Source organism: Excalfactoria chinensis, chromosome 5 (genome assembly GCF_039878825.1).
Source record: "Excalfactoria chinensis isolate bCotChi1 chromosome 5, bCotChi1.hap2, whole genome shotgun sequence".
Lineage (NCBI taxonomy): Eukaryota > Metazoa > Chordata > Aves > Galliformes > Phasianidae > Excalfactoria > Excalfactoria chinensis.
This window is the reverse complement of record NC_092829.1, coordinates 24,204,455-24,231,012: the sequence shown is the minus strand read 5'-3', so window position 1 is coordinate 24,231,012 and position 26,558 is coordinate 24,204,455. Positions and strand designations below refer to the sequence as shown.

The 26,558-nt window shown below is 34.9% G+C and overlaps 1 protein-coding gene across 2 annotated transcripts in view; it reads right to left on the bottom strand.

The window, feature by feature from the left end:
* HEATR5A (HEAT repeat containing 5A) overlaps positions 1-26,558 on the bottom strand; it is a 55,749-nt gene that overhangs the window by 15,218 nt on the left and 13,973 nt on the right. The window contains exons 5-24 of one of the 2 annotated variants that reach the window (XM_072337008.1): positions 25,734-25,842; positions 25,070-25,219; positions 24,616-24,787; positions 22,787-22,947; positions 21,070-21,325; positions 19,800-19,955; positions 18,784-19,034; positions 16,192-16,303; positions 15,307-15,459; positions 13,666-13,765; positions 12,822-12,931; positions 9,629-9,792; positions 9,342-9,517; positions 8,833-8,938; positions 7,745-7,935; positions 7,143-7,302; positions 5,947-6,136; positions 5,455-5,624; positions 2,548-2,574; positions 489-627 (exon numbers count right to left, since the gene is read on the bottom strand). In XM_072337008.1, coding sequence (XP_072193109.1) covers positions 489-627; positions 2,548-2,574; positions 5,455-5,624; positions 5,947-6,136; positions 7,143-7,302; positions 7,745-7,935; positions 8,833-8,938; positions 9,342-9,517; positions 9,629-9,792; positions 12,822-12,931; positions 13,666-13,765; positions 15,307-15,459; positions 16,192-16,303; positions 18,784-19,034; positions 19,800-19,955; positions 21,070-21,325; positions 22,787-22,947; positions 24,616-24,787; positions 25,070-25,219; positions 25,734-25,842 — 3,053 coding nt within the window. The remainder of the gene's footprint in view (positions 1-488; positions 628-2,547; positions 2,575-5,454; positions 5,625-5,946; positions 6,137-7,142; positions 7,303-7,744; positions 7,936-8,832; positions 8,939-9,341; positions 9,518-9,628; positions 9,793-12,821; positions 12,932-13,665; positions 13,766-15,306; positions 15,460-16,191; positions 16,304-18,783; positions 19,035-19,799; positions 19,956-21,069; positions 21,326-22,786; positions 22,948-24,615; positions 24,788-25,069; positions 25,220-25,733; positions 25,843-26,558) is intronic. The other variant, XM_072337009.1, reaches the window with a different exon arrangement.

Genomic DNA, 26,558 nt, shown 5'->3' with positions numbered 1-26,558 from the left:
CAACCCCCCCAAAAAAAAAATCCAAAAAAAGCTCCATATCCCCAAGGTAGTTAGAAATTCTAGGGACCATTACTTAACTAAGTCTCTGAACTCAAAGTGACAGATTTTTAGTTTGGGAAGAAATTTATATATGAAAGTAAAACTATGAAAACCATGTAAGGTGTGTAAGGACTACAAAGTTAGGCATTTGAGATACAGGAATATGAAGCTATAGGGTAGTTAGCCTTAAATTTGTCTGGAACGGCATCTTCCCCCTCTAGATTAGTGACCCTTATTACCTACAGTACATGGACAACAACAGTATATATATCTTATCAATCACAGGGGTTTAGATGCTTAGAAAATACATAGAAAACTGAAACAAAGGATCTTTTGGGGTTCAGGACTTCAACAAGAACATAGCAAAGTTTTCATAACCATAGCAGAATGTGTTTAAAATTCATTATGAGTGTGTCAAGGTCTTGGATATTGAAACTTCAGTACCGTACCTGGAGTAAAGTCTTCTCTGCTCTCTTTAACTAATGCAACAGCATATTCTGATACCTCAGCAGCTTCTCTTTGCACAAGCTGACGCAAGCAAGCTACTGCTGCACGTCTCAGTAACAAGTATGAGCTACAAAGATTCACCTGAAACATGCAAAAAGAAACAATGAGATGGCTAACAAGCCTCTACAGTCATACTTCTACAAGGCCAGTCAGTTCTGAATAACTACAGTTGTGAAAATATGTGAAATCAGTAAGCACAGAACTTGTGATAATTTTGCTCAGCTTTTTTTTTTTTTTTTAAATCTCAAATGAAAGATATTGAAACCACTACAATGAATTGTGATGTATTAATATTTTAAGTACTTTCTCTCTAAATGTAATTTAAAAGAAAGCTTTGGGGCCAGATTCAGTTCCCATTGATATCAGTAGAAACACCCCATTAACTTCAATAACAGCTGAATTATGGTCTCAGTGAACAAATGTCTTCCTTGATCATATACATAAAGATTTTGAAATCTCTGTGCAAGAAATATACACTCAAATAATCTTCCTTAGTAACTAGGGATACTCCAGTGTAAACAAGGGTGAACCAATTGACTTTAGTAAATTTGAGTTCCATGCATACCAAGATGTTTATAAGAAAGAACAAAGTACATGGCTGCAATTCCATCACAAAAAATATTATACTGTCAAATCTCATTAAATTATTTTAGAAAAGGCGAGAGGAAGGGTAGGGGTTACTGGTGAATGCACCATACTGAGACAAATGAGCTGTCCTGAGCAGTTTCTAGGAAAAGCAGTTTATATCCTCATATTTTTAACATCACCAGCATAGTGTCTGTTTGCTACTTAATACTAAAATATACATGAGAATAGATTCATTAATACAGAAACAAGCAAAACCTCTTAAACAATCAAAACAAAATCAAAGCAACCACTAGAAAAAAAAATCCATTGCCCCAATGTTTTTTTGTTAGAGTGGAGCACTTTGACTCTTCAATTTGCTTGCACTCAGCTTTAAGATCATTCTGAAGGGGTTGCCAAAGATTGAGGAACCAACTACGTGGTCATGCAGAATGGATACACCAATATTTAAGGAACTTGTTCTAATTTATATGTGGGTTACCATAAAAAAAATAAATGTAATCCATCCCAGCTAATCAATTTTGTCTAATTTTGTATGCTTGTGGAAATTGTGCAAAGCTGCAACTGTGTAAAGTCGTCACAATCCTTTAACTAAAACTGACAGAGCTGGGTGTCTGCTGCAGAGAAACCTTGCAGTACGGTCATGCTGCTCACTTGTCAGCAACAGGTCAATGTATGTTAGTCAAAGTAACTACTATACATTAGTTAGTTAACACACCATTAAAAATAACAACTTCAGAACACAAAGAATAAGTGATACAGAATTTGAGCTTTGTTATTTTACAAAACCGAGTGTCATCTTATGAATCTTCATGCTCTCCAAATAATATACTCAGCACACATGTAGGTAGACCTGCATAATTCTTCTAAAAGAAAAGTAACCTGGCTCTGTAAGTATTTCTGCAAAATACCTTAATTGAAATTTTAAAAGCAATAAAAAATGAGGCTTTTAATGGAACATTTATGCAAGCAGGATACACATTCTACTGCAAGTTGGACGTGCATAATTTGCATGCTCACTTTTAAAAGATAAAAAAAAAAACAAAAAGGGATTTTGATTCAAGCCCAGGACAAAGCAAGGTGCACATTTTTCATCTCTCTCATTCTGCCACGTTCTGAGTAGAGGACATGACTAAACAAGACACAGCAATGCAAGCACCACATACAAACTTAAACAAACAAACTGTTCCCTTTCCACACTGAACATATTAAGATTAAAATGATGCCTAACTAAGCACATAAATGAAATATAAGTGTGTCATTTGCAATAAGTTAGGAAGGTTAGGATGACAATTGTATGTCAATTGACATGCTAAAAGAAATTACATTAAAATGGTTAAAAGGAAGAAACGATGAAATATAAAAACAACACTGCAAACTGCTATAGTTCAGGATTAACAAGGCACAGAGACCTACCAACACAGAATTATCCAACAAGATTTCCTGCACAAAAACAAATGACAAACCAGTCATGACAAAACCAAAAATATAAATATCAGTGATACCAACCACACAAGGAGACCATTACAGGTAAAATCAATATATATAAAAGTTCAGAATGTTATCAAACATGCCATAAACCTATCTTGCTTAGTTCAGTTATATTTTACATTGAAAACTGTAAATCACAAGCCAGTTGCCCTTAAAATTAGTATTTAAAGGGACCAGAACTACGACAACGTAATCACCTATCTATGGCTTCAGAATATCTTTATCATCTAACAGCTGAAAATTAATGTTCAGTACATCATAAGCTTCCACAGACAAGGTCTCTGGAAGTCTATACTTAAAAACAATTATGTTAGAGATAATAGTAGGCCTAATGAAAAGCATATCATTTCTATTCTGTTGGAGCAAAGAGCTCAACTGATAGGATAAGCATCTGTTAGATGCAAAGTCCCATAGAAAAAGATCAAATTGACAAACAAGGAGTATTTGAAGAAGCTGTAGAAGGGCTGCTAGTAATGACAGACGTGTACACAGATAAACAAACAAAGAAATACACAACAACAACAACAAAAAAAGAACTGGTGAAGCCTTTGCCTGACTCATGTTTTGTCAGTGCTAAAATAGTCACAAAATCAATGGCCTAAATACTTGGGAGTCATGGGAGATGAGATAGTCTAGGGGGATGGGAACACAGGTGGAGGAGGTAGCTTGCAGCTGCCACATCAGTTACGTCAACAAGCCCAATGCAGGGAAGTTTGAAAATAGGTATTTTCTAGAGACCATGGGGGAAGAGGACAGAGAAGCAAGTTCAAAGATCATTTATCTGACCACAGATTCTTTACCTTTCCTATTTTTCTGTCTTAAATAAATCATGATGAATGTCCACAGTATCTAATATCTGGCTTTAATTCTTGACTTCAAAGACTCCACAATACATTGCATAGGAGGGGCATCACACCTCGTTCATGACATGTAAAAATTTGCACTCACAGATGATGACTTGCCGAAAGTCACCCTGCCTGCCAAGTACAGTCAAAGGCAGATCTCAGGTCCAATTGAATGATTTGTTCTGCTTCCCTACCTATATGGTGACGTAGTAAGTGGAAACTGCATGGGAAAGATGGTGATTTTTGCAAATGTGTGAGTTTGCCTGTGCAACTATCTTCTCACAGATCTGCAAAGCACATACTCAAACATCCTCTGTTTCTGACACTTACGAGTGACATATCCTAAACTGTCAGAATCAGCAACGCTGCTTTTAGTTCTGTAACAAGTTCCTTACAACAAGAAAAGTCTGTCCATTTAAGACCACTGAGTTTGGTGAAATCCTCTCCTCTACAACTGATAACTTCTGGGATAGAGCTTAATACGGATGCTTCTATAGATGCCCAAACATATATACAGAAGCAATGAAACATGCTTCTTAACTTAATAATATATATCATTTAAAAATTCATAAGGTACTTCGTTTAGTACTTTGAGGCAATTTGTAAAAAATAATAAAAGTAACATTATATAGACAGAAAGACTTCATCATGACCTCCTCTCTATTTGTAGCTACTTGTTATTAGTTAGATTGTACTGTACATGGAAGCAGACTGCAAACTCCATGGACATTCAAATGATCCGAAGAGCTAATACATCCTCTGTGCAAGAGAGTGAATCACATGATTTATTATGACTCTATCAACATAAAAAAGCCTGCACTTTACCCAGAAAAAAATTGCAGCTGTTTTATGTTAGAAGAACAAACAAATCAGATGGATTCCAATTCTTCTCTAAGCAGCAAATTTAAGGCAATGTGAGGCTGAAAGAATTTGTCCTTCCAGGTGTTTCCAACCTCCCACAAACATGTTTGTAAGTCAAGCAAAATTAAGATAAATAAAAGGTGTCTGAACTTCATAAAAAGCCAATATATAGTGCATATGGCCACTACTGACACACAAATGCTATGCAGGAGGAAATGCAAATAAGAAAGGTGTTAGACAAAATAAATTTTAAAAACAAACAACAAGCAACAAAACAACAAACATTTTATTGTCTTTTTTTGTTCACCTCTGATTTACAGGGATATTAGACAGTTTTATTTGCAAACAAACAACAGCAAAAAAACCCTAGATCCTAAAATGACATAATTAACTAATATTGGAAATACGCTGTTATTTTCTTGATAGAACCAAGTGTTTGGGAACAGCAGCTATTAAAATATAAATACTTTTGGATAGACAAATAAATAAATAAAAAGCTGGAGAAAAAAATAATCCAAACACCTCCCTATCAAATAGAACGTAATTTTATTTATCCCCAATACCTAGTTTCAGACTATTACTTACATGTCTAAAAGTTTTATACTGACTACCAAGAAGTTAACACTCTAAATAACTAGCGCTACAGAAACAACAAAATAGAGAAATCTACAGTTTTTCACCATCATGAAAAATAATTACTGAGAACTGTCTTGGTTGATCAGTACACACACTGGGGGCTTCTTTTCCCCCCACCAAAGATGTAAATGCAGCAGAGAAAAAAAACAGTGGCCTGCATAAAATAGCTGGTAAAAATCTAGTGCAAAATTGGATGGTTTTTTCTGTCAGACAACTGGCCTCAATAAGCACAGCAGAACACACTTCCAAAGTAGTTCAGAAGAATGAGACTTCTACATAATGTCCTCTCCTTAAGATGGAGCAGAAACTGAGTAGTATATAATTAAAAACAGAGAATACACGCCTATAGGGGATATGAAACATCCCACCATCACATAATGATCAGTTACACCACTTAAGAAAACTTGTTCATTTTTTAAGCATTTCCAAACACAAGTTTTTAAAATACAGCTACTACTGTATTGATATAGATGAGCAAACATGTACTCACACATATGCAGCTTACAAGGCTAGACAAGTTGACATGTCGAGGAGCAAACATGTGAAGCTGCTGAAGGCAAGAGATGGCTTGAGCCTGAACAAGGCAGTCAGGATTATCTTGCATCACTGCACAGCCAAGGAGACAGGAAGTTCTTAAAGCTGAAACTGTAGCACTGCTGCCTATATTCAGCAAAGAAAAAGTACTTAATTTTGTTCATTTTTCTCTTCAAAATTGCCAGCTTCTGTTTCAAAACATGATAACTCATCTTTTTTCCCAAGTCACCCACAACACATCCTTGTGAAGAACATTGTCTATATCTGTTATATTCTGATATCACTGCCCGGAGGAAATCTCAGTGTTTAGGTAAGTAATTCTCTGTCTCACAAGAGAGAAAAAACTCAATACGCTTATTTGCATGTTAGATTATAATTATAAATTCAAATAATTTTAATAATTTTGTTGCTAAACCAAAAAAGGCTGACAATACTGTACACTGCTCACCTTGCAACTCAGGGCCCAGTGTGGTAATCAATGCATTTAAACAACGACCAAGGCTTTGGTGAACTTCAGTGTATGTAGGAGGCACAGTCAACAACAACATGAGAACAAGAGACAAGGTAGGTTCCACATGCACATGGTACAAGGGGCCAGCTAAATCTACTGTCAGTGACAGAGAGTGAAGTGCCCATGCCTATAAAATAAAAGAAGCAATTACGAAACACATAAGTGATAAACAAAATCTTTTAAAAATTTGATAGATCAAAGAAATTCAATTTCTAAGGGTAATAAAAGTTGTACTTTTAGGTTTGAAAGGGGCTAATAGAGAGGTTTTAAAAAGAACTTTCAAGAATCAATTTTTATTTTTTTTTAAAGGAACTCTGCTGTGCAATGAAAGAACTGCTTTAAAACTGTCTTTGTTTATAAAAAATAAATAGTAATTTAATTTATTTGTGAAGATTATTCCTCAGATACATTGTTTGTAAAACATTTTATAGTCCCATGTGCAAGAACAATAGTTATCAAAGTTAATATAACAGAGTGGTTGAAACAACATTTTGGCTATTGGTGCAAAGTAATTGAGATTAAATCTATTTTATGTCTTTAATTAAGATTTATACAAACACATATAATATGTACTATGTATCTTAAAGTATTCTGATAGAAAGCAGTTTTAGCCACAGAGAAATCATCTGAATTAATCTCAAGAAGATCTTGCCTTATTGAAAGAAATATACTGATCAAGTTCTACAGCATTCAGGCTTCAAAACCCTGTTATTTACTACATATGCCTTCATGGAAAAAATCTGTGAAGTACATTTTGTAGCAGAGACAAAAACTGACAAGAACAGAGAGAGGAAAAAAAAAAAAAAAAAAAAAAAGGTGCCATCTAGTCAAAGTCAAGATATAGTGAATATGAAATTAATCAATTCCTAAAACATCAGATATTGTTTATAAATACAGTTTAGCTTAGCCTTATCACTCTCACTGATCATCAAAATAAGAACCTCTCTTATCTCATCCTAGGTCGTGTTTGGAAGGAAAATAGTATGGGCTATTTTCATTGCCTTTACTACTCCACTCATCATCACCCCTGAGACGCATCTAACAGGTTGTGAAATGTTATAAGAAAAAATATTTATGCCAGAATATAAATCAGTTAATTTGTAACATAACATTTTTAGGTAAGTGACAAGTACCTGTACATCAGGAGAAGTACTGTCCTGAGATAAAGTATAAAGGATTCCAACACACGCATTCAGGTGCTGAGTAGAACCTATTCCTCCTAGGTATCTATACAGACATCCCAGTGCCAAAGAGTGGCCCGTTCTTGATACCACATCTCTAGCAGATTTTAGCCTATCAATTATAGGGAAAGAAAGCAGTCAATGTGATCACCAAGACTGATATTACACAATCACGACTACAAATGAAAATTCTAGTACATAGTAAGTAAAACACTTGATTAGACATTGTTATACTGCTAAAACTGTAGGTTAGCCATCTATCATCTGAAAGTAACAAAACATTTTAGACATACTTAACTAGTGCTGCTAGGACAACGGGTCTTTTAACTTCTCTGAAAGTCTATGTGCTTACTTAAGACTATAATCTTAAATAACAGAAAAACAGCTGCATACAGAAATCAAACAGCGCTTTTTCTTCTTAATTTTTGAAGTAACATCAAGGAAAACAGCTTTTACTACTTTTCTTTAAATTATTATCATACTGGGGACCAGGTATATTTTTTAAGTATTGTTATGAACTCAAACAGAAATTCAATATACTTCTTTGAACTTACTTGTCAAAACTAACTTGTGCTAATCCGGCAGTAAAGGCACTGTCAGAAACCACCTGAGCCAACCTGGCCCAACACTCTGCAGCAGCACATCTTAGAAGTGGATTATTGCTTTCCAAGGCACCCAGTACCAGTGTCAGAGCAGATCTTCTAACTTCTTCTGGACCTAAACTTCCCTTGCAGTTAGCCAAGTGCTAAAAATAGATAGTAGATATATCAGACTTCTGGGTAGTACAGTAATCAGAAAGCTTTTCTGTCAGTCATGCAAAAATTTCAAGATCTGAAGGAAGAATTTGATTTTCTTTCCATCCAATTTGTGGAGTACCTCAATTTTTATTTGCTCTTCAAGAATTAGAATTCTAACCCCAGAAACGCACACATCGTACCACAACGCTACAGCATCAGCATTCTGATTTCAAAAAATAATGGTTTACAGTAGAACACAATAAACCAGCCCACTAGCATAAAATTTAGAAAATATATAGACAAAAATCTGATAACATACAGAAGAATTTCAGTCAAAAAAAAACAAACAAAAAAAAAAACGCAAAAAATAGAGCAGCTGTCTGAATTGCGTATTAAATCTGCCAGCAATATAATACTGCACTATTAAAGGTCTTGCCTGTCATGAAAACATTTTTAGTTTGAAAAAAAACCCTAAGAAGGAATGAATGAAAACTGCAGATGAATAGAGGAAAATACATATAAAGTATCAGGGAAAAGCAAAAAATAACAAACAGTTTGGAGATCTTTTAAAAATCAATCTCTACCTTTTTTTTTTTTTTTTTTTTTTTTTTTTTTTTTTTTTTTTTTTCCCTACCGTAAGAAATTTGAGAGAAATAGTGACACATTTGGAATGACAGAAACAGAATTTCCCTTTAATCTTAAAACACTGAAAAAATGTAACTGTGACTCTGTATCACTTATGGAATATGTTACAAACACAAATGTTGCCACAGAAAACAGCAGGACTGTTTTTACCTTGATGATGAATCAAAATAAGAATGTCTACATGGACACATTTGAATGAAAGGATGCAATGTTTTAAAAATGGAGAGAAAGGGAAAGAGAGAGAAACAAAGGAGATTTACCTTTAAAAACGTAGAAAAGGCTGACACAACATTTAATTGCACTATTTGCTGTCGTGATCCTTTTGTTTGCTTTATAGAATTCAACAACTGTTCTAACACTTGGAGCCTTAAACAAAAACAGAAAAAAAAAACCCTATAGATTAAAAAACAAACAAACAAACAATAAAAATGAAGGAGAACTACTCCACTACTCCAGGTTTTCCTTTTATTTTGTTGAGAAAGTGAGGTGAAACAAATCAAGTATTAAGCTCTGATTATTCTCCTTCAAGTAGCATAGCTGCCTACCACAAACACAATTACAGTAATCTACTTCTGGATGCGTCTTTTCACCATGAGCAACTTCAAACAGAACATCTAATAATTTTCTCGTCCGAATGATTTTATTCACATGGTTCATGGAATCCCCTTTCATAACTGACTAAGAATTGTTTTCTACTGTTTGATCTCAAGTACACTGACCACATTTCAGCACCCCCCACATCTCCCAATGGTTGAAGTTACTACATTACCTGTGAATTTCTGCTATATGGCAAAATATAACTCCAAAAAGAGTTGTTGCTGCACTGATAACTGACAATGTGGGAGGTAGTGGTTTAGGTACTGAATCACGTTTTCCAAGTTTCTCATATATCGAGTAAGGGTCATATTCCAGACTTCCTCCAGCTACGTTGTTACCTAAAAGGAGCTGTAAGAAGGATACAAGTGATCAAGTCATAACCAGCACTGACCTAAATAAGTAGAACCAAATGAAAATACAATACTACCAGTATACAATGTACCAGTAGACTAGAAGTACCTGCTCTTCAATAAATCGGTGGTCAGTCTCCTGCAGTAAGGGACCAAGTAAAAGGAGATCATCCTCATGACAAAGGGGTGGAAGCAAGAATGTAGAGGCATCAATCTGGCTATCTGGTATAGTTAAGTCCACCACTAACTCTTTCAGAACAGCGTGGAAGCTTCCTTTAAATGAAAAGTATTTTTAAAATCTCGTTAATTACTTGCAATTTGAAACTTTGTGAGCATGAAGACATACTGAAAATAGCAATATCCCTGTAATATTCTCATGGAGTTCTCAAATAGTTAACTGGAGAATGCTTTCTTCTTACTATCGAGGAAACAAAGAGTACTGCTTAAGATAAGCAAACTCAGTGCTTATAGTAATAATGAAGATGTAAAACTGAGTTCTTTACAGAAGGCAAAACACCACCAAGTAGTAACAATAAAGTCTAGAAAGAAAGATAGGTAGAAGGACAGGCATATTTCTACTACAAATTTTCTGAAAACTAATGCTGTGGAATGTGATATATAACCAGGCAGGAATACTTGGACTTGGCAAGCAGGCACCATTTAAAAACATTTCTAAATACACTAAGTAACCAACCAAGTTGTGGATTGTATTCTGATATTTCAGGAGTTTGCATTCACAAAGTAAACCACGAGGGATTTATTCTATGTTATGTTCTGAAAGTTTATACTAGTAGAAAAAAACTTGCACGTACTTCTGTGAAGAAAATTTCAGACAGCATTATACATTATTATACATTAAAAAAACAACTACCATTAGGCATTCAGAGCCAGACTTCCAGGTGACCCTGCAGTGAGAGAACCTGTTCTAATGCTGAGAAAAGTCTGTCAAATTTATTAAGTGGTGTTGAAAAAGACAGTAGAATTGATCTTGAAGAGTGTATGCTCTTTATAGAAACATTATGCATGAATATACCTCCAGACCATTACGACTGTAAAGTGAAGTTGTCATCATTTAGGAGATGTCAGCATTGGAAGCAGGTTAAGTCCACATACCCAGTTATTTGCATTCAGTTTTCTTGTTAGAAGACCACATAACTACCCACTAACACTGAAGTTGCCTATACTTCCTCAACACAGTTCCAAAATGGAACAGCCTAGTTGCCACCATGTTATCTGCTGCTTCTGTTTTACCTCTATGACCAATTAGCAAGTATGTAATTTTTTCCAAAATACAAATCAAAACTTTCAAATGTTAGCAATATCAGATACGTTCCAGGATGCACAGCTACTGCGTCAAAGCAAAAGAAATTCAGCCTTTAAACAAAAACCAACAAATTGAAAACAACTAGAAACTGCTCTTTCATGAGATGTTGTAGACAATCAAAACAATGACAGCTGTTATGGGTAATCAGAGCAAAAGAAGAAAGGGAACAGGAAGGGACCAAGCAGAGCCTGAACAAGTCCTTGTATCATAGACCTCAGAAATCTAAAGGTTTGACTTAAAGAGGCTTGCAGGTATGAATACACAGCACATCCACTGTTATTCCTAGTAAATAAGGAAGACTAATACTAGACACAGAAGAACGCATCCTGGGTTCCATAACCATATTTTTTCTGCAATAATTTATTTTTGAAAATTCTAGCATTTGCAAAGACATACAGTTTCCCCACGAGGGAAACACTAGAAACACTACATAAAAAAAAAGTACTTCTTTTAACCTTCCCTTTAAAAACTTGGATAGTGTTTCAAAATGATGCAAACTTTCATGGCTAGAACATGTAACAGACCTTGAAAAACAGGCTTTTGCAATATGAATTTTTCCCTTACATTCCCAGTCCTCCCCACACTGTTGCATTACAAATGGATGGACAACTCTTAAATTACACCTGTTAATATGTAGTATTGTTAATACTAACAATGTTAGTATTATGATTCTAATGCTATTATTTATTTATTTAAAAAAAAAAACAACAACCCACAACCCCTTCCCCCCCACCCCTCCCCCAAGAAAAGCTTTTCAACTTTATTTATTGGCTCTAGATTATAACACTCTCAGCTAGAATCTTGCTCTATCACAAGATTCATGCTTCACATATCACCCTGCGAAACAGAAAATTCAATAGGTAGACTATATGCAGAAATCTCAAACCAAAGCACTGTTAAATCTGCTCAACCTCAAGTATTTGTATTCTATAAAATGTTGTTCGCCTGTAATAAAAGGACAAAAGAACAAACTTTCTCTGAGGGACGGAGTTGTCACATCCAGTACTTTAAGCTTAATTCAGAAACAAATGTCACACACATAGTGTATACATAAACATAGTGTATATTAACAATTGTTAATTCAGAACGTGACAACAGCTTTAAGGCAGAGAAATCAGGGACTCATCCTTATGAGAATTCACGGAGCATTTACCACTAGATGGAGCAGATTAACTGAGGAAAGACTCCCTCCATGATCTAGAGGATGCAATCAATTAAATGTCTGGCTGGCACATCCATCTGTCCTAATGAAATACCCTGTACTTCATAATTATCAAACACTCTGGTTCCTTACTTCAGTCCACTCAGTGATGAACTATTCATATGACTATTTCAAAATGACAAAAAATAATGTTCCAGTTGATCTATTATTAGCCACTGTACTGGAAAATTAGATTTTAAATATGGCAAATTATGTTATGCTAAAGAACAGTGAATCCGTCCTCAGGTTTTCTTCCCATTTTTCTTTAAAAGCAAACATTTCATCATCAATTTGAAAAGGATAAGATTAACGTATCTGTCTGGACAACCTGCTCTAGGTTTCCCTGCTTGATCAGGGTTTAGAACAGATGACCTTCCAATGTCCCTTACAATCTCAGCCATTCTGTGAGCCTGTTTAATTGAATTATTTCAATGGATCACATTCGATTGCCTAATGCTGAGTTACATTGTTTGGATTAAGAATTAAGGATGCAAAACAGATATCACAGGAAGTCCATAATTAAAAATCATAAGGTTGTGTACCTTCAAGCTTCAATTAAAATCAGCACAAAGCCTATATTTCTAAAAGAAAGAGGGGAGAAAGGATCACAAACAGTAACTTTTCAATCTTCCCATTATGACTTCACTCTAATTTCATGAAATATAAACAGAAGAAACAAAATGTGTCAGAAAAGGCTAAATTAAATCTTGCTAGCTGAATATATGCTCAACATGCACCTATAGTGTTTCTAGGGGTGTTCTTTGTAAGAATACATACCTTCATACATTTTTGGAGGCAATACTGCCAGTAATTCATAAAGTTTATGTCTGTAAACCGTTGATGATGTTTTTAAAGAATTTCCATAAGACTTAGAGATTGAAGAAAGCCTTAAAACATGAAAAGCGCATTAGAGATGTTAAAGAGTTCAAGGATTATTAAGTCTGGTTCTAATCTACTAAACAATTTCTATAAGTGTTATACTGTTTTGATTTGCAGTACCAATAGCAGAAGCTAAACAATTTCACATCATCTGAGAGAACCTCTTAGTTAACATTCCTATCTTTGTTTTAAATTTAATACTAGAGAAATATATAAAGTTTTCTATTGTCCCTGACTGTACCTGTATGTATCACAGCTGACTTCTTGGCAGACATGTTTGCAAGGTAGAGTTTAGCACATTACATCACTACTTACTCTGACATAAGGCAAAAGTTAAATTACTAAATCCTTTCCAGCTTAGTTGTCAACTTAAATAGAAACAGTAACATCTATAAATCTTTTTGTCCCAGAATATTATTGTATTAAAAACAATGAACACTTATACAAATGAATATGCAAGTCCGATAAAAGTTTGAAAACTTTGAAAAAATTTTGAAAAAAGAAGAAAAAAAGACATAAATTTAATGAAAGTATATAAATTCTTCCATTAATTTCTTTATGCCATACTGGAATCTGCAGTACACATCACTGTCAGCTAAAGTCGTGATACTGCTAAATCCTATATTCTAATTTTTGTGCTTTAAAAAGGATGTTCTTTAGAAAGTGCACCAAATCAACTGCAAGAGAATTCCTCTGTAGCTTTTTAAAATCAGAATAGCATTTAACACTTTGACACACTTACTGTGTCAGTAAATCAACAGCACTTGGGAGAGGAGGAAGAAGTCTCTGAAGAACTTCATCTGTAAGAAGACCAGCACAGTTGGAAATGAAGCTTCTGATTGCTAAAAAAAGAAAATTGAATTGAATTAAAGTGAGATACATAAGGAAAAAATGCATAATTACCTCACTTAAAATTTTAAGATTTCCATTTTTAAAAGCATTAAAAACATGAAAAAGCACTTGGAATAGTAACTTAAAAAAAACGATAAAATTACAAACGAAAAAATCATATTCACAAATACATTGTTTTTGTGTCTCAGCTTGGACATCTGTACCAAAGCATTTTTTGCTTTTTGGTATGAATTGAATTGTGGGATAAAACTCAGCTTCATCATAATTCCATGATAATAATAACAACAAAGAAAATTTAAAAAGTGGGAGAAGGATGATGATTAGATTACCCACTGCTTACTTGCACTGCTACTTTTCTCTTTAAATTTCACCTAATGACTGTGCTTTAAGAAACAACTTACATGTACTTTAGTAGTTCTTATTACTTACAGAAAATTAAATTTGAATTACTATTACTATAAAGCATAAAAGACCTATTTCCACAACAAACAAATAGTAAAATGTTATTTTTATTTTACAAGTAACCTAAGTAATGAACGTCAAATTCCACACTTTCTGACAAATTTTAACAGTAAAAGAAAGGGGACTGCTACACTATGGCACATGCTTATCCTTTACCACGGACTCTATAGTACTCCAGAATTTATGACTGCAATACATTAAGTACTTCAAGAGCAGCAAAACATTGTCTTAGAAACCCAAATTCCCAATATTTCACAATGAAAGCCTACCAGACAGTAGACAAATTGTAATTTTTACCTGAGTCTTCCCCTTCTTGCAGCTTGCTTAGACTAATACAATAAATCTATATTACAGTAAGTCAGCTATAAGGAAGCAGAACTGGTCATTCACTAAATACAATAATGTGAAGAGCATATCCTGGTTTGGGTCCTCAGATGTTACTGTGATGTACATGCTAAGGAAGAGAGGCATTCCTTATATCGTTCACAGCTTGGTCAACTGAATTGAAGAACATGAGCAAAAACCCTCTACCAGCAATATGTTTTACTGTTTGTTTTCAGAACTATGAAATACACATAGAATCATCAAATCATCAAGGTTGGAAAAGACCTCCAAACTCATCCAATCCCACTAAATCATATCCCTCAGTACATCTCTGTGTTTCTTAAATATCTCCAGTGAAGGTGACTCCACCATCTCCCTGGGCAGCCCATTCCAGCACCTGATGATGCTTTAGAAGTTTTACCTAATGTCCAACCTGAATCTCTCCTGGCACAGCCTGAGGCCACTCCATCTTGTCCTGTCACTAGTTACATGGGAGAAGAGGCCAACATCCATCTTGCCACAATCTCCCTTCAGGCAGTTGTAGAGAGAGTACACGAACACACACACACACACATATATGCATATATATATACACTCATAAACACACAAGCTTGTAATGTTGGGGGGCAAGAGTATCCTCTAACAGCCAGTGGAGGAAAAAACAAAAAAGCAATATGGAGTAACTTGTTTCAGAAGGAAAAGCAAATTATGAGTCCAACTACGAAGAATGATACATTCAACTTACCGCAGAGAGCACCAGCACGGCCTTCTAGAGTTACTTGCCATGTAAATGAATCTCCTCGTGTCTTCTCTGTTTCTAGGTCTTTAGGAGATGATGGAAAGACACACTTCCACAGTAAAAGTATTCGTGGAAGGTGGTATTGGACAACTGCAGGACCTGTAGGTATTGACAGCTGTCATGCCAATGTGAAGACTCAAAAAAAAAAAATCCAAGTGTTCTCTTTGGTTCTTTTCCATTATATTCACAAAATCATTACATCTGGAAACATAACTTTATTTTCCCAACCTACTCATACTTCATTGCTAGGAAATTTACCTGATACTCCACATTCATACATGACTACTGACCCATTTATTAGTAGGTCATCAACTATGACTTCTGTCTTGCTAAGCACAGATTGTGTGGATCACCAGCATGAAAGGGATGTATTACACAATAAGCAGTGTTCAGAAAAGCTAACATTTGTTATATGTAAATACACAAGGTGTGTTTTCTTTAATTCAAGAGAGCTCTGGAAGCTGTTAGGCAGAAATAACAGCTGAAAAAAGGTGACTGAAAAAACACAAACTGACAACATACACCAGAGTCAATAACCTGATCACTAATCAGAAAGTACAATAACATTTAGAAGGAATTCAACTCTTCTATCCCAGCATATAATGAATAAGACACTTAAAAAAAACAAAATCACTGTAAATATTCATAACCACAAGGATATTAGATTAGATTAACTTTTAAGCTTATCTTCTAAATTTTATTAATTGCAGTCCCACCAGCCGCTGCCTTTCAAACATTGTCTCCAATGATCTAATAATAAATTTGAAACTAACAGCCTTTTTACATAGGACAGCTTAGTTAAATTTAAGTAAAATTGTATGCAGCTATTACCTAATGTCATGAGGGCTGCTATTAACAGCCATCCAGCCTGTGTTCGCTGCACTGAAAGGCGACTGTTCTGAGAAGCAGAACACAACAAATCTTCTGCTACAGTCATGATTACCTTCAAAGTTAAAGAGAGAAAAAAAGAGCATCAGCATCCTAGCAACTATCAGATGTTTTTTCCAATTGCATTTGCTGCAATACTTAGCCGTATTTCACTATCCCCGGACAGAACATGGTCTTCTTCTCACACTTAGGCTTATGAAGCAATGACTGACTGCAGCTACTAGTCTGGGGTAGCTTCAACAGGTGCTGCGGGGAGTCAGGTATGTTACCTAGCTTCTTTTTGTCCCTTCTTCTACCAATAGTGAAATAAGAGCTGACAATTCTGATACAAATATACATGAGAAGGATAAAAGTGTTTCGATATTCTACTTATGCCACTATGCAAAAAAATAAATAGAGTGAGTCATATGAATTAGAGCTCAGAAGAAGTGGCAAGAGGAGTAAAGTGTCTTTTTTTTCTTCTTTTTCTTTTTTCTTTGTTTTTTTAATACGTCCTACCATTCAACAAATAGCATGAATAAACAAGCAGGATAGCAGGGCATGCTACAATAAAAATCAATCCTGTCCCAGCTTCTCCACAATAACTGCACATGATCTCTAACATGCAAAACTCAAGGTGATAATCTGCACCTGTTAACAGAACGCAAGCAACCTAGAATTTACATGTAAGATCATACAAAGTGTCCACAAACAACTGCCCTCAGTATGGCTAAAGCCTGTAAAAGTATTCTGCAAATGGTTGGCTTTATATTATGTCTTGCATACATATTTCTTAAGCGTTAAAAAGTATTTCTTTCTTACTGCATTATATTTGATTGCCAAAACAAACTGTTTACAAGTTAGCATTACTATCAAGAAACGTCATTATCAATATCATCATTAAAAGCCTCAGTATAGACAGTAGCCTTCTATAATTTATTTGCACGCTTATAAAGCCATGGAAGTTTGCACATGAAAGTTGACTTCAGGAATATTCTCAATATACATACATGGAGAATTTCAAAAGATATGAATGTACTGTAAAATATTTTCTTCAATAGCATCATTGGTTTCAAATGAATAAACTTATTTTAATAGATTTTAATAGGTTTAAAGTATTTGATTCTAGTTAAAACAGCACACTTGCTAAATCATACCAGTAAAAATGACTAATCATTTACTATATTCAAATTACCCGATAAAGAAGCATCCTAGAAAGGATCTCTAATGACTTCTAATAATTTTTCCTCTTCATGTATCAATACATATTTCCTGATTCATTTTTTGAAGTACAAACATTAGTTTAGAATGTTATGTATATATCCACTAATTACTTCCTTGCTCTGAGGATAGGTTCTACCTGTAACTCTAACCACTCTATCAAAGGAAAAATCAATTTAAAACAGCTTCTGACCAGGTTGCTACTATCTACTTTTGGCATTTCCTTTCCAAAACTGTTCTGTTTAACACTGCTCTCTTTCAGTTCCTCAGAAGAGTTAATCTGGAATCTGTCAGTGTTCCTAGAAAAGAATGGAGAAGGGCTTCTGTCAGCTCTTCTGTTCTCCCTCCCTGCCAGCTTAGTACAAAATACACTGTTTCTCCCACACTTTTCTTTGCCTTCCCATATCTCCTATTGGCACTATGTGACTCTATTCTACTTCTCTAAAAGAAAGCTTTGTAAATTAGTAAGTTTCCCCATCAAATAGATACTGTAGCTCTGTTTAGGTATATAGTATTGAATAGTACTTTTTTGTACAAGCAGGCAAACAACACTCATTTTGTTCTCTCGCCTTGAAAGAAAACAACACCCCTGGTGAGTCTATCACTGGGAAAAGGTTTTAAAAGCTAAAGAAAATGGATTTTTTTTTTTTTTTAATATAAGTTGTTTCATCAGAAGCTGATACGTTGGATGTTGAGAACTGTAGTTAGCAATGTCTGTTAAGGAGTGGTGTGGAATTGCCAGAGCTCCATAACACTGCGCAGGTGGCCTGGAATCACTGCAAGAGTGATTTTGTGCTAATATATTAAAGCATTTCTTTCATTTCACAGAGGTGTAATAACACCAAAATCCACAGCACTTTCATCAAAGTTGCCACTCCTGAAAACATCCCAATCAGAGTCAACGAACATTAGAGAAGAAGCAAGAAGGTAAACTTCTGCATTTTGCAGAAAATTAGCATGTACTGCTGATATTTGTGCTGCACCAAGTTTTTCCAGCTGTGAGCAACTCTGTGGATACACTTCTCATTGAATAGAATATTGACAGCAACACCACAAAACCGTGATAGATGGAAACAGAGAAATGAAGGCTGGGAGAAGAAGCTATCAGGATATCCCCCAAACTTCAGACATGAGAAATGTTTTCTTTGGGTAAACTGTTTGGAGCTATTAAATTTAAGTCCTCACAGATGCAGAAAATTGACCTCATTCTAAAAATAGGGTAGAAATACCTAACAATCTTCTCCACTATGAAAAGATATCAGTCAGTGTGAATGGTTAACAAAATCACTAATGAACTTTCCCACAAATTTCCCACAAATTTCCCTCAGACCATACCTTCCCTTTTCCATGTGGAATTCCCAGAGGACAGTGTTTTACAGCACCCAGTAAAGCAGCAATAGCAAAACTGAAACCAGTTACTGCTTCTGGGGAGGATTTCAATGCATTCAGACGTTCAATGCAACGATTCAACAGTAGAGACACGGAAGACGGTAATGCTATTGCAATACAGCGTAAACACCAAGCTGCTGTTAGTCTAACTGGAATGCTGGGATGAAGGATGACAGAAATTACTGCGTCCAGAACTCCTGAAAAATAAAATGCATGAAGACATTTAAGAAGCTGGCAAACGGGTGATCTATAAGATGATGTCAACAAGCAAAATGTATATGGAATTATGAAATTTCTAATTTCTGTACTTCTCTTTTAAAAGTACTAATGATTTAATCTCAAAATATTTGTCATCAAATATAAAAACTACAATTATTTAATGAAAATACTACCTTGAAAAGTAATAGGGTGAAAAAACTTTAAAATATCATGTGGTTATTCACCAATGTGAATTAAAAACTCTGCAATCACTCTCAACAAATAAAATGCATTCAAGGGAGAAAGACACACACAAACCTATCCAGAAGAAAACATTCTCTCTGCAAGCAAGAAAAGTAGATAAAGACACTGATCTTGATCAAACTGACTTAGTTTAAATATTTAACAAAGTTAGAATGGATACTAATATTTTTTTTTCCATCTTTTATTTTTTTATTTTTAAATGAACGTGATAGTGCAGACAAGATGTAATATAGACATCCTAGGGCAGGGCCTGAAAATTTCATATGGCATGCAGAAAGTCAACTTCCCTTATTCCTTTATTTTGAGAAGAAGAAACAAAGTCCAGAATTAAAGAGATCCAGGTGAAGAGACTGCATGCTACAACCTGCACACAAGGACTGTTTCCCATGCCAACAAATATTAAAGAGTTAACAGTCCAGCCACAGGCAATCATAGAAGATCATAGTAAACATGAGAATATATTTTATATTCTTGTACATGAAAAAATTCAAAGCACATACCCGTGCTGGAGTCCTGTAGTAATGGCGCTGCTGTAGTTCCTAAGCCATGAATGAGACTTCCAAGTTCTTGAAGTGCACACACAAGCACATGTTGACTTGCTGTTACATCTGTTGTACTAAATCGTGTCTCCAAGTTACTGTCACTCACTGAAGCATCTAGTAACACAACATAGGAAGAACCCCATGAAATTGCTACCATAAACGAAACAAAGCAATCAGATAAAGGGTTCTGCTATGGCAGTTTGTATTGCTGAGTGAACTTTTATCACTACCATTTTTAATCACTGATCAAATCGTTTTCATAAAGGTTTACTTTCATTAAGACAAGTATATTTCTAGCACTTAAATGTCTGTGAGGGCAGTTGGAAAGACAAAATGGTAAAAAAACAAACAAAACAACAACAACAACAACAAAAACAAACACAAAAAAGTGCAGATCTGAACTCGATGAGAACAGTGGCTAACAAGAAACATGCTATTCCCAGTCTTCCCAGAAATGACTTTAAGAGGTCATGCTTTGACAAGGGAACACATATAACCTGTCAGATTATACACACAGTAGGAAAAAAAATCACAGGAAAGAAGGAAAGAGCACAAGAGTGAATGTGGAATGAGGCACAAGAAGGGGGATAATGAGAATAGACAGAATAATAGGGAGGAAATAAAGCTGAGGAAAAAAAAAAAAAAAAAAAAGCTTTACTTGTTTTGTTTCCTAACTTCATCATTTGAGACATTTATCATTTAGATACATAAACAGAAAACATTACGCAGCAGTTATTCTCTTTCACCCCCCCAACAAGGATGGTGGTGGGAAATCAGCAGTTTGCTTGGAAGCTGTGTACCTAACTACCTCTTTTCTTCAGGAGGAATATTTCTTTTTACAATTAGAAACAAACCATCAGTAGCGTCATATGAACTGAACAGGAAAGTAGAATGTAGCTAGATGCATATCAACTGTTAACTGCCATTTTACAATATTGTCTGTGTTACATTCCTGCACAGATACATCATACTGTTATATTTGCAAGTGGTTAAAGTGATTTTGCTAGGGAGTAAGTAGCTAAAGTAAAAATAAAAAGAAAACATTATATCTACACAAACAAACAAAACAAAAAAAGCCCAAGTTAAAAACAAAGCACACTATCAAAAACCTTCTAAGTTATTAGGATGATAAATCAGCAGTAGATATTATATTTCTGCATTAGGAAGTTAGACAACTACTTAAAAGAAAAAACAGAAGCTCAAATGGATAATCTTGTTAGATCCATACCCACAGCTTTCTTCAGTTTCCAGACAGCCTGACAAATCTCCTTGGCAGCTGCAATTTGAGCTTTTTCCCCAAGAAGGCCTCCTACTGTAGCTCGAAGGATAAATGAAACACAGCAGCGACAGCCGATAGCATCCATCTGATTCTGAATAGCCTTAGGGTGTGACTGAGAAACAAGATCTAGAATATGGGAAAGGAAGGCAGAGAAGTTCCTTTCAAGCCACTGTCCTCCTAATGTAGAGGCAAATACCACATACGCCTGTAAAAGATTTGAAAGAAGTCATATTTTAGAGGAAAATCATCTGGAAAACTGCTATCGGCTATTTATCCACATATATAATTATTTATGCCTCTGTGTAATGCCAGAAAAACAATGTCAGTGAACTGAGTTCATAAATCAGGTACATTCTTACCTGCAGGTAGCAAGTCAAAAATGTAGCGCTAAAAAATATTCTAGTGATAACACAATTTAGTTTGACTGTAAGTTAATTCAAGTTGCTGGCCTATTTTATTTCATTCCAGAGTGTGAGAAATGGCAGTTTACCCTGCACAGGCACTTGTTATGTAAAACACTGTGTTTGGTCTCACCGAACAACAGCTCCTAGCTATTTAACATTCTGCACGTGGAACACAAATTTAATGTATGAATGCATTTTAAGAACTACTATGTTAGAATACAGTAACCCATAACCCTGACAGAATTTTGTTATTATAGGCTTGGAATTAGGGAATATATGCGGCCCCTAAGCACTGTTCTTAATCTCAATGAATTTTAATTGTTTGCTTTGCAGTGGCGGTACCATAAAAAGACTGTGGACGTCACAACAAAAAGAAAGAATGCAGAGTCACTTTACAAATCTAATTACCAGAAGACCATTTATTTTGCTACATAATACACTCCCTTATAAATGCCTTCTATGTGCATATGTGGGGTTTTTTAATGAATAGATGTGTTACCACCAAGAAAAGTGAATGCCATAAAATGAGTATACGCAATTGAATATGCAATAGTCCTCAAAAGAAATTTCACAGATACTACCCATATCAACAAACTTCTCTATTTACATCTTATATACTTTGACTTGGGTCTAACATTAATGACTAAAGTATTTACACAAAAGAAAGTGATGTAATGCAGATGGAGAAACTGTACAAGAAAATCCTGTTAGCAATTAATAGCTCTTAACAAATACTACTTAGGCTTAGTAATGTATGAGTATATTACCACTGTTTTACAGATTTGAAAACTGAGGAATTTAACAGAACAGTGTTGCAAAGACTCATACAGCCATAGCTACACCTTCAACAAATACAAATTATTCTTCTGTATATAAGAAGCTATCTTCAGAATATTTCTTATAGATTTTAAAAATTATAACAGACTGTAATTCAAATAATAACCAATACTTTTTATAAATGAAAGCATTTTCTTCTTACAGGCATCGGTATACATAAAACAGTGTTTCTTACAGAAACATCACTGATTTTACTGTGACAGCACAGCTAGAGCACACTGTCTAGAACTGGTATACATTAGCATAGAAACGCATGAAAAAGGGAAAAAATCTCTTAAAAAAAGTACACGTAGTCAAAATACTGAAATTCACTGTTACAAACAAGGATGAAATAAAGGATATAAAATAAAGGATATATAAAAACAAAACAGTTGTTGTAGAAACATTTGGCAATCTTAGAACAACATAAATAATGTGACACAAACCTGTGTGACTCCAACCCTAACATCTCTGCTGACAGAGCTGGTCCCTTTCAGCATGTCACCACTGGCCCGTAGAAATCCATAACTTCCACGCAGAAATCCAGTTCCTAAGAGCTCCATCACTTCTTCCAAAGAGATTTTGCGGGAGTTATGCTTGGTTGATGCTAAAAATAGATATAATTGTTTACAGGAGTAGCTCTGTAGAAGCTTCTCCTATTTCAGAGATAAAGCTTTGACTCCAATCATTTTCAAAAATATGAATTTACACAACCCAGTAACAACCAAATCCAAACACCCCGAAACATTTTATATACAAACACACACACACACACACGTGTACACACACCCTCCCTCAGTATTTATCATCAAATCTAAGCCCTCTCTGCAGAACAGTCTGTATAACCTACTCTTACTATCTTAAGCTTCATGAAAGCCCTGACCAACTCATCCACCTCAGCACCAAGGATGACCTTCTAGTCCAGTCTCAAGACAGGACAGATTACCTTCTTGTTACACTTAGCCAGATATGGACACTGCAAAAGGTTCTTTTAGAAACAAAAATTATCTCAACTTAGTACTAGTTCTCCAAACAAGGAGAAAAATAAACTTCATGTGATTACTGCACAGTGTTTAAACCAAGTAACCTAGAATTTTTACAGTTTTTCACTCTATTTTGATGAGATAGAGAAAACTTTAGATCAATCAATAATAATCCCCAAAACCAAAAGGTTACCACATACAAATGTTGTAGCTATGACTTCCTCATGATTTGCTCCCCCAGCTTGTTCCTTAGCCCCTCTTAGCCTTAACCCAGCTTCTGTCTCATGCGGGTCTAACTTGTGTTTAACCTAACGGTTCACTACTAAAAATAACCAACAAAACAGCTGGATGAGCATCTTGTATTACTGAAGTGTTAAGGTTATATAACTATATTGTTTGCAATGAGAAAAGAAAGAGTTTATAAAGAAGACAGAGAGGTCTGTGGGTTTGGCTTTTTTTCCCATTTTAATAAAAAAATACCAGTTTTAATTGTTTTCTTCTCTCTAAAAATTATTTTTCTAAAAAAATCTCTTTGGAATTCAAGATTTTAAGAGTCTTCAAAGTTAGCAGATAGCCTCAAGAATTTTGAACCAACAGTAAGCTGGGCTTAACTACTTCATTTTGTCATTTTCTGCTTATTGCACCCAAAGTCTTGATGTCATTAAATGTAGAATCACACTCACTCTGTCCCATGTTATATTTCACAAAGATTACAGTTGATAGTTTAGCTTTAGGCTCCTAAGACTAGACTAAAAACTCCCGCTCTGAATGATACCAAAGATTTGAGATGCTAAATTTGTGCCAGGACGCCTGTCAGCAAAAACTGTTATACACACTCTGTTAACAGAACTGTGTGTTCATTCCTGCTTCAGATCCTGTCTGTACCACTATAAAATCCAGATCCGGTACTGACAATTTTGGAAACACAATTTAAAAAGTTATCCTTAGCTTTTCAGTTTGGCAGGCAGATACTGCATCACATCTTAGTGGCTTTTTACACATTGCAAAAATACATTATTCTTGTAACGAAAGAAACTAGTTTTACCAAATATTTTTTCTTGTTTATTGCTACTGTCAGTGAGTGTATACAGTTGTGTGACTCAAGTAAAAGCACTATGATTGTGTATGAGAAAAAAATGCTATGAGAAAAAAGTCACCAAAAAGATCAAACCACAGATACAAACAGCTAGATGAAGTTTACATGGTGATTTTACTTCAGGTTTCAGGACTTCAGTTTCTGAACACCTGATAAGATTTTTACAGATGACAAATCACCCAAGTGCATACTTTACCTGTTGTCTGCTTGGATGTTAAAGCTCTAGCCAGCACTGTGCCTAAAAGTTTTGAAACTGCTAAATGTACATCATAATTAGAACCTTCAAAGGATTTAAAACACAAGGTCACAACACTATCCAGATCCGTACTCCACATAAATACTGCTTCATTCTGAAGTTCAAGAAGACACTAGACAGAAAAAAATAAAAAAAAAAAAAAAAAGCCTAAGGTTAATGTTTTGTTATGGAAAAGCACTCAGTACAGATTTTAGCTTGCAGTATAAAGACTAAGTTCTCCCTAATAAAATAAGCATGTTGCTTCATACTGAAATTACTTGATTTTTTGCTGCAAGGACAATGTCAAAGAAATACAGACAAGCAAACAATTTATTTACTGATACGTTCCATCATCCATTAAATGAAAGCTTTGTTTAGGGAGTGTACTAAATAGCAAATAATGAGAGCACTTTACCTTTGCAGCAGCACAGCGGACTGCCATAGATCGATCTGTCAAACATGATCGGGCAGCTTTATAAATATCCCTATGGCAAGGGATAGCAGCAGCTCCTAAACCCTTCAGCATATTTTGTAAACTAAGCATGATTTCATAACGGCCTTGAGACTGAAAAATGAAAAAGAAGAAATATTACAGTTCCACAGTTCTAAACCCCTTGGAAACAGAAAACGGTGCCTACCAAAACAAGTAAATAAATGTATGAGAATTTTTTTCACCATTAGAGATCTGCTTATGCTGAAATGAATTAAAGAACTCATTCTATAATACTATAACCAAGTAAACATAAAAGATTCTGCATTCTATGGAAAGGTACTCATGGGCAATTTAATATTCAAAATATGAAACAAGCTGAAGCAAAAATGTTGTTCTCATTAGTAAAGGCAGTGAAATCTTCTAAATTAACAAGTTATTACATGAAAGCAGCATGAGAATATCTACAATCCAATTATGGTCATAATCCATTGGTAATTCTTTGGAATATACATATTGACTTTTATCCTATGACTCACCACAATTTTTGCATACACTGGTATCATGCAATTTCTCCTATTCATTGGTCTATGAACAGTAAACATCCTATTATTTTTCCAATCATTTTTTAAACATGCTGTTCCAATACCTCTGCATTCTTCATTGCTTTAAGCACATTCCCAACGGTGTCAGTAAAACTGTTTCCCAAAATTCTTCCCAATTTTTTGTATAAATAGCCCAAGCATACCACCGCAGCACTAAAACAAAAGCAAATCCAAAAACGCATGAAAATGGATGCAACAACAGATGGAAGGGATTAAGAAGTCTAATGTAATCAATTGGCAAGTAACAAAATAACTAAATAGAATGTTTCAAAAGTGTAAGTGGATTATCAAACAGAAAAAAAAAAAAAAAAAAGAAGATGAGTGTGAGGCACACACTCACACAGTAGCACTATAGGATACAGCACTGAGGATACAGGGGCTGGCAAAATAAACCTCAATACATTTCGGAATTGAAAAACATTTTTTATGATCCATTCTTAAGCCTAACCAATGAATTTCTAACTAAGAATGGCCTGCATCACACAGACTGTGACATCACATCACCTGTGTCATTTCTAAATGTCACAGGAAAAATAAAACTGATGATCTTTATTCTCTTATCAAAACAAAAATTCTTATTTTTTTAAAGCAACATTTTTCATTACTGCTTTTACTCGTACATACCAACAATCTGGATTTTAGTTTTGCCTGTGGAGTGGCTGGGCATAAAACTATAATTGCAGTACCTTATCACATTGATCATTTGATGGTCCTAGATAACTCCTTTAGCTAGTTTTAAGACTAAATAACCTATATTTCAAGCTATAATTGATGTAAAGAATGTTCAGTGAACACATAAGAAAAATATCTCCAGGACTGCCTTATTACATCCTGAAATAACCTGCAAACACTCTTACATGTTTAGTATG